Source organism: Parus major, chromosome 10, assembly GCF_001522545.3.
Source record: "Parus major isolate Abel chromosome 10, Parus_major1.1, whole genome shotgun sequence".
Taxonomy (NCBI): Eukaryota; Metazoa; Chordata; class Aves; order Passeriformes; family Paridae; genus Parus; species Parus major.
In genome coordinates, this window is record NC_031779.1 from 1,781,075 (window position 1) to 1,788,421 (window position 7,347).

Consider the following 7,347-nt stretch of genomic DNA (forward strand, 5'->3'; position numbering starts at 1 on the left):
AGGGGAAAGGAAAGAAAAGGAAAGAGGAAAGGGAAGGAAAGGGCCAGCCAGCCCACTGCTGCCTCGTGGGAGGTTAATTCCACGTTCCCCTCCTCGTAGCCCTGGGATGGTGGAATTATTCCCTCAGTAGGAATGTCAGTGGATCTCTGGATCTGTCCCTGCAGAGCAGGTGGGAGCTCCCAGCCCAGCTCCTCGGGGAACTGGGCTGTAAAACACCCCAGGGAAACACTTGCTGCTGGTTTTCCTCCAAGGAGCTGGGTGGGGGAGAGGGAATTGCTGAAGCTCCTGCAGGGAAACAAGGCGGGTTTGTCAGTCAGGGGCCTCGGAATTTACTGGATGGGAGTGGTGAAAACTTCCTCTTTCAGGGCTCTGGGTGGGGAACAGGAGGCAGGGCTCAGGTCTTAAGGGATCCATTTCTTTAAAAAGCCAAATAAGCTCGGCTTAGTCCGGGCCTGGTTTTGTTCCTTGACAACAAAATTTTGTTCCTGGTGAGAGCCCTGCAGATCTCACTGGCCCTGAAACCAGCCAGGGCTGGCCTTGCCTTGTGTGTAAGAGGAGGAGAAAAAGGTGGAATAAAACATCATTCCACGTGCTCTGGGCTATTCCTGTGCCACTTTAATCCAGCAGCCCAAAGTGCCCAGAGGTTCAGCAGGAAAAACTCAAACAAAACCACTTTTTGCTGCTGGGAAAGGCAGGAATGGGAGGAATCCACAGACACCAAGCTGAGGAGTGGGTTAGAAGGAAGTAGTGGAGCTGTGCTCTGGGAAACAGTGGGAAAACGTGGCAGGAAAAGGCCCTGCTGCCCCAAAATTTTGTCCCTGGCACAGCCATTGGTTGGGATCCAAATGGAGCTGCTGATGCCCAGTTCCCAGCTGGGAAATAAAACCAGGGGGGCCTGGAGTGGCAGGAAAGGGAGGGAATTGTGTGGGGAGCTGTGGGTTTAATTCCTTGGAATCTTTAATATCCAGGCATCTTTTAAAGGGGTGGGCTCTTTCCTTTGCTCTCTGTCTTTTATGGGCAGAAAAAATCCAGGATAAATCAGATCCTCCAATTTGTTTCCAGAATTATTTTTGGATGAGTCTTTTCTTTTTTCAGTTTATTTTGCCAGTCCTGTGCCCTGCTCCGAGAGCATTCCTGGGATGCAGGATGCTCATGGAAACAGGGGGGGAAAGTCACTTCCTACCTTTCCTCAGGGGTGACTCCTTCTTCTGGAAGCCTTGGGGAAAAGCATCCCTTGGAATTGTGAGCCTGGGATTGCCCAGGACACGGAGATTTCCCAGGCAGAAATCTGGGAGCCACCAGGAGAACGAAGCCACTTCTGTCCCATCCCAGGAAATAATTGTAGGGCGAGGCTGCCGGGCCAAAGGATGGGAAGGAGCTGGATTTTGGAATTTTGGGGAATTCTGTCAGCACAGGGACTCCTCCAACCCTTAGGAATGCCCTGAAACCTATCCCAGCTCCTGGAAAAGGGCTGGTTTTGGGGAAAAGCGAGGGTTTAATTCCAGGGCTTGGGCACCTGCTGGCTCCTCATCCCGTGGGTGCTCACGTTGCTTGGGAATGCCGCTGATTCCTGGGAAAGCTGAGCAGGGAGAAACAGGAGCAGGGCTGGATGCTGCTTCCCCCTGCTCCACCAGGGCTGCTGCAGCACCAGCACCGGTGTTTGCATCAGGAATGTGGGAATAAATCCCAGATTTCCAGGCCTGAGCAAGTGGGACGCTCACCGGGAGCAGTTTGTGCCCGGGATTTTGGGGATGGCTCTTCCCAGAAATCGCTGAGACCTGAACCTTGCCAGAGGTCAGGCTGTTGATTAAAATAATTACTTCAAATAATTACTGAGCCTTTGCTGGGGGAACGAGTGGCTGGCATTCCATAACCTCAGGTGTGTGCCTGGAGTGCAGGGATTGCTCGGGGGATCCACATTAATCCAGGATGGAGGAGGAAAAAAGGGGAATTTCTCCCTGTGGTTATTCCAAGGTTGGATTTTCAGCCCCTTTGGGGGTATTTTCCCTTTTATGCTGCGGTGGGAGGAGATCCCTCGTTGCCAGCTGAGAGCAAACACCTGCTTTTTCTTCTGCTTTGGATTCTCCCTGAAACCCCTGGCTTAGGTTCAGAGGATTCCCCAGCTCCTCACCTGCAGAATTCCACAGGTGAGTAGGGCTGTGCTGGATCCGGAGGCAGGAAAAGGAGCAGACTTGTGGGGTTTGTTCAGGTGCCACACTTATTTATAGGAGTAGTGGCAGCTTGTCTGCTGCAGTGCCAGTTCCCAGGAATTCAGGCTGGAGACAGGAGGTGTGAGGAGCTGGAATGTGTTGTTTCCTCGCGTTTTTCTCGCTCCGGGGTAAAGCCGTGACTCCGGGCTGGCACTGACAATCCCTCTTCTCACTCCAAATCAGTCTTGGCACTCGGCTTTTGGCTGATTCCTCGGAGTCTTTGGGAACAGGAGGCGTTCAGAGAGCCCAGCTTTTCCTCAAGGATGAGGGAGCAGGTTCCTGTTTGCTCACGGAAGGAACTTAATTAAAGGAAAAAAAAGCAATTAATCGGTTAAACCTCAGCCCTTCCCTTCCCCATCCTCCCTGCCATTCCTGAAATCACTAAAATGTTTTCGAGGGCTGCCTTTGAAGCTGAATTGAGCTCTGTTATTAGGAAGGCAGGGAAGGGTTGATTCCCATTCCAGGGGAGCTGGTGTGGGCAGTAATTACCCCTTGGCTCTCCCTGCCTGAGAACTCGCAGCTCGGGGCAGCAGCCCTGATCTTATCAGCCTTTGTACTACAACAGTTTTCTTTCTGGGAGCATCTGTTTCACTTCCTAGGGCTTAACTCTGCCCACAGAAGGAATTTCTGTGGATTCCCTGATAATCCTGAAATTGCAGCCCCCCCCTCTGCCCCCGTCCCTTTTCATTGACTCGACCCATGGGGCAGGGGAGGGGTTTCCTTGGGCCTTCAGCCTCATCCCCAGGCAGGTATTCCAGCGGATTGCTGGCCTAAAACTGCTGTCTAAAGAGAGGAGGGGCAGAACGAGTCTGGATCTGATGGCACAAGTTGTTATCCCTCGGGTTTTGTCCTGGAGAGAACGGGAAGTGTTTGTGGGGACCCCGGTGTCCCGGCTTCTCCCAAGGTCCCCTGATGCCCTGTGGGGATTTATGGGCTTCTCCTGCCGTCCCTGCAGAGGAGGAAGTTCTGTTTTCCCAGTGGGAATGGCAGGGAAGCTGGAGCCTGAGCTCTCCTGCTGGACAGAAAGGATTTTGTGGGGCATCTGGAGAGCTTCTGGTGATTTCCCTGAGCTGGAGTCGGGATCACTGCCGGTGAAGGGCCTGTTCTGTTCATAAATACGGCTTTCCATGGATAACTGCAGCTTTCCATGGATAACTGCAGCTTTCCATGGATAACTGCAGCTTTCCATGGATCAACACCGCTTCATTCCCTGCTGCTGGGCTGCCATGCCCTGCTCCATCCCCACATCTCCATGCCCCGGGCTGAGGAGCCCTCTCCTCGTCCCTGAGCCCTTGCCAGCTGCTGCAGGAGGAGGTGCTGAGGCTGCCCAGAGCCCTCAGGGTCACGCCAGGTGAGAGCTGGCCCTGCTGGTTTGGTGGCCATATGGCCAAACCCTGGTGGCTCCAGCTCCCCCTAAGCTCCTTTCCCCAGGAGGCACTCCTGAGATTCCCAGGCTGGAGCAGTGGGATGGAATTATTCCACTCCCATTCTGTTCTAATCACCCATTTTTTTATTATTCCCTAGAGAACAAGCCAAATGTGTTCTGTTCAACTTTTCATGAGTCTTTAAGGCCTTTAAAAGTTTTCCCCCTGGGAATTATCCCAAGTTCAAACCCACTGGCGGGAGGGAATTTGCCTCCTTCTTTCTCATCCCTGCCCTCAAATGTAGCGGAATAAGCTCTCAGCGTGACCAGAATTCCCTCTGGAAGCCAGTTCTGCCCTCTGGATTTATATCCAAGAGCAAACCTGGGAAGGGAGCAGCCAAAGAAAGCTGAACCTTCCCAAATCCCTGTGCCTCAGGAGCGTGGAAGGTCCAGGATGGGAAATTGCTGCTGCCCCCACTGTGTCTGATTCTGGCTGCTCCACGGATTTGATCCCAGAAAACAGTCAGGAGGGCTTTAGGAGCAGCTGGGTGCTTCCATAATGAGCAGAAATCTGTGGGTTTAATCTCTGCTGGATGGGGAGGGAGAGAGGCTCCAGGAGAAAGGACATGGGGATGGATCCTCCTGCGAGCAAACCCCTCATCCCTGCCTGGAGAGGGCTGGGAATTGATCCTCCGCTGCAAACAGCTGACAGAACAGAAGTGGCAATAATCCCCCATTAAATATCTCTCAGTTGATGGGGTAATTGACTTTCCAGCAGGAATTACTGGCTCAAACCAAATCAGCGGGCATTAGGGAGCTCACTCCGGGTCTCGGGATCGGGCGTGGAGCCGTGGCCCAGCTGTTCATCTTCCTGATTCAGTGTGTGTCTCCCAGGCAGGTGATTTGGGGTGCTGGAGCCACCCCAGGATTGCCAGGGAGGAATTCCCAGGGGGTGTTTTTGGGGGTGCTGGCAGCTTTTCTCTCCGGGTGTTTGGCCGGGTGGATTTGGCTCCTCCTTCCTTTTTCCGGCACACGCGGGACTTTACGGAGTCGGTGCCTGGATTTATTTCAGGATCATCCTGGCCTCCCATCCAGCTGGAGCTGCTGGTGTCCAGCCCTCAGACACCATTCCAGGGTGGTGATTTCCCAAGTGGAATAGGGTCTAATCAGATTAATCCTTTTAACGAGCCTTAAGCCAGCAAAGCCGAGCTTTCCATTTCTCGGGGAGGGGGGAAAATCCACATCCTCCCGGGAGCCAGGGTACCCAGCAGCTCTCCAGAGGGATTGTTCCCCTCCTCCTGCTCCTGGTGTTCCAGGGAAGCGTGGGGACGATGGCAGGGCTCTTCCAGGTGTGTCACCTGGAGGATGGGAAGGAAAGCTAACACCTTTCACCGGGGGGATCTGGGGTGTGCCCTTGGACAAACAGATGGACACAGGGAGGAAAAGCAGCGCCTCTTTAGGAGCTGGGTCTCATTCCAGCAGAGCCACAGAGGAGAAGGAGCTGGCATCCTGCTCTTCAGGAGGGGAGGGAATGTGCCTGGGGGGTGAAATTCCAGTGAGAGATCCCAGGAAATTCCATCAAATGCTCCCCTCCACCTCTCTTGTCACCTTGGGCTAAGCCAGCAGCTGCTTTTCCGTGTGTTTGTGCCTAAAAATCCATGTGTTGGAACCTTCTGGAGCTTTTCCTTGGGAACCCTTCCCTCCTTTGCTGCTTTTCCCTCCCCAGAACGGCAGCGTGACCTGGAGCGACGACGGCGACGGATGCCGGGGCAGAGAAATCTCCCGAGACTTTGCCAAGGTCTGTCTGGGCACGGGTACTTTGGGAAGGGGGAATCTGGGGAATTCTCCTCCTGATCCATGGCACAGCCCTGCCTGGAGGGAATTGGTGGGGAAAACTGCTTTGTCCTGCGATTTGGGGCTGGTTTGCTCTGGGGTAGAGTTTGAATTAACAACCAGAAAATTGAAAAACTCGAGTCTGGGTTTTGCTCCAGCTGGGGTTTGAAGGTTTTCCCTCTGGAATCCCGTGCTCGTGGATTTGGATGTGTCACAGCAGCTGGAGGAGCTCAGTTTAAACTAAACTAAGGCAGCTCTGCCCTTCCCAGAGCTCCCCAGGAATTCAGCCCCCAGAACCTCTCTCCTTTAGGGACACGCTGCCTGGGGAACCTCATTGGAACCATTTGGGTGTTTCAAACCTTCTGCTAAGAAAGGATTCCCACAGCAAACGGATTCTGAGCCGACTTCTGGGGGGTTTTGGTTTATTTGGAGGCACTGCCAGGCACACAGGGAAGGCCTGTCCTTTCATCTCCTCCTCCCAGGGCTTTGGCACTTAGGTGCCAATCCCTGAAGGAGGAAGGGAGGAGCTGCAGGGGAGTTCCCAGCGCTGACTGAGCTGAGGGTTCCATCTGATCACCTTGGAGATCCTTCCCAGCTCTGGGAATCCCTTTAGGATGGCAGGCTTTGTGCCTGGATGAGTCCCTGAGGGGCTGAGTGAGGCTCCTCAGACCACCAAATCCCTCAGGAGCCTCTCCCCATTTCCCCTCTTTGCCTTCCTTTATTCCTTTGCCAGTGTTCCTTTATTTTCTGTCTCCCTGTGAGCTGTGCCCTCATTCTGGTTCGTTCCTCCCTTGGCAGCTCTACGAACTGGACAGCGATCCTGAGCGGAAGGAGTTCCTGGATGACCTCTTCATCTTCATGCAGAAGAGGGGTGAGTGCCACTTGCTTGAGTTCCATGAGTAAAACGGGGCAGGAAAGGGAATTCCTCCCTCCTGAGGCTGAAATAACAAATCCAGGAGCTAAAAACACTTGGGGCGTTTCCCTTGGGGGAGCAGTAGGGAAAATCTGCCCTGTCACTTCAATTTCTTCACCTCCCAGTGTAGTGCTGGTGTTGTCCATACCCTGAGAATCCCAGGAATCTTTACCTGGTGATTTCCAGGCTGTCAGTTTTCCAAACCCAGCTCTCAGTGCAGGCTGTTGATAATGAAGATGTGCTGAAATGGGGTGTTGGATAAAAGAAGCACCTCTGAAGGTTTGGGGTGCCCTCTTGTCCCTCCAAGGGTGCCTCTTGGGAACCCTTCCCAAGCGACATCCATCCAACACAGCCTTTTTCCCACGTGGATTTTCCCTCTCCAGCAGCTCCAAGTTGTTAAACTCAGGCTGGGAGGGGTTTTTTGGCTGGAATTTTTGGCTGTCGAGGGCAGAGGCAGGATGGATTGCAGAAATCCACCCCGTGCTCCAGCTCCTGCTTCCTCTTCCCCGTTAATTATTGATAATTAACACTCCCAGGGTTGGGGCTGGGCCGCTCACCAGCTGGAGGAGTGCAGCTTTCCATCAGCTGGAGACTGCCTTGTTTTCCTGCCTGCTGCTGCATTTGGGGGGGAGAGGAGCTCAGACAGGCCAGGAATGTTTGGATTTATGGAATTCAGCCAGCCCAGTTTCTCCAGGTTGATGGGAAGACTGGGAAAACTGGGCAGAGTGTGGGTAGAGCTGCAGGAGGTGGTTTCTCCTCCATCCCTGATCCCAACTGCTGTGCCAATCCTGCAAAGGGAATATTTTTTAGCAGCTGTGCGCCCGTTTTTTTTCCCATTCCTGCTCTTCCCAGGGTTTTGGGGGGCAGGGAGTAGGTGGAAATCCCTCTGTGGGGTTTTTTTGGGAGCTGCTCAGCCTATCCAGGGATAACCATAAGGATTCAGGCATCACTTCTCACTGTGTGCTGACAAACATCCCAATGCCAGGCTGAGGAGCTGCCTTGTCCCCAAAAAAACCCCAAATCTGCTC

The 7,347-nt window shown here is 53.5% G+C and overlaps 1 protein-coding gene across 2 annotated transcripts in view; it reads left to right on the forward strand.

The window, feature by feature from the left end:
- The window catches only part of ARID3B (AT-rich interaction domain 3B), a 17,639-nt gene that overhangs the window by 3,279 nt on the left and 7,013 nt on the right, over nt 1–7,347 (forward strand). For both annotated transcript variants that reach the window (XM_033516991.1, XM_033516992.1), the window contains exons 2-3: nt 5,300–5,371; nt 6,205–6,277. In XM_033516991.1, the coding sequence (XP_033372882.1) occupies nt 5,300–5,371; nt 6,205–6,277 (145 nt within the window). The remainder of the gene's footprint in view (nt 1–5,299; nt 5,372–6,204; nt 6,278–7,347) is intronic.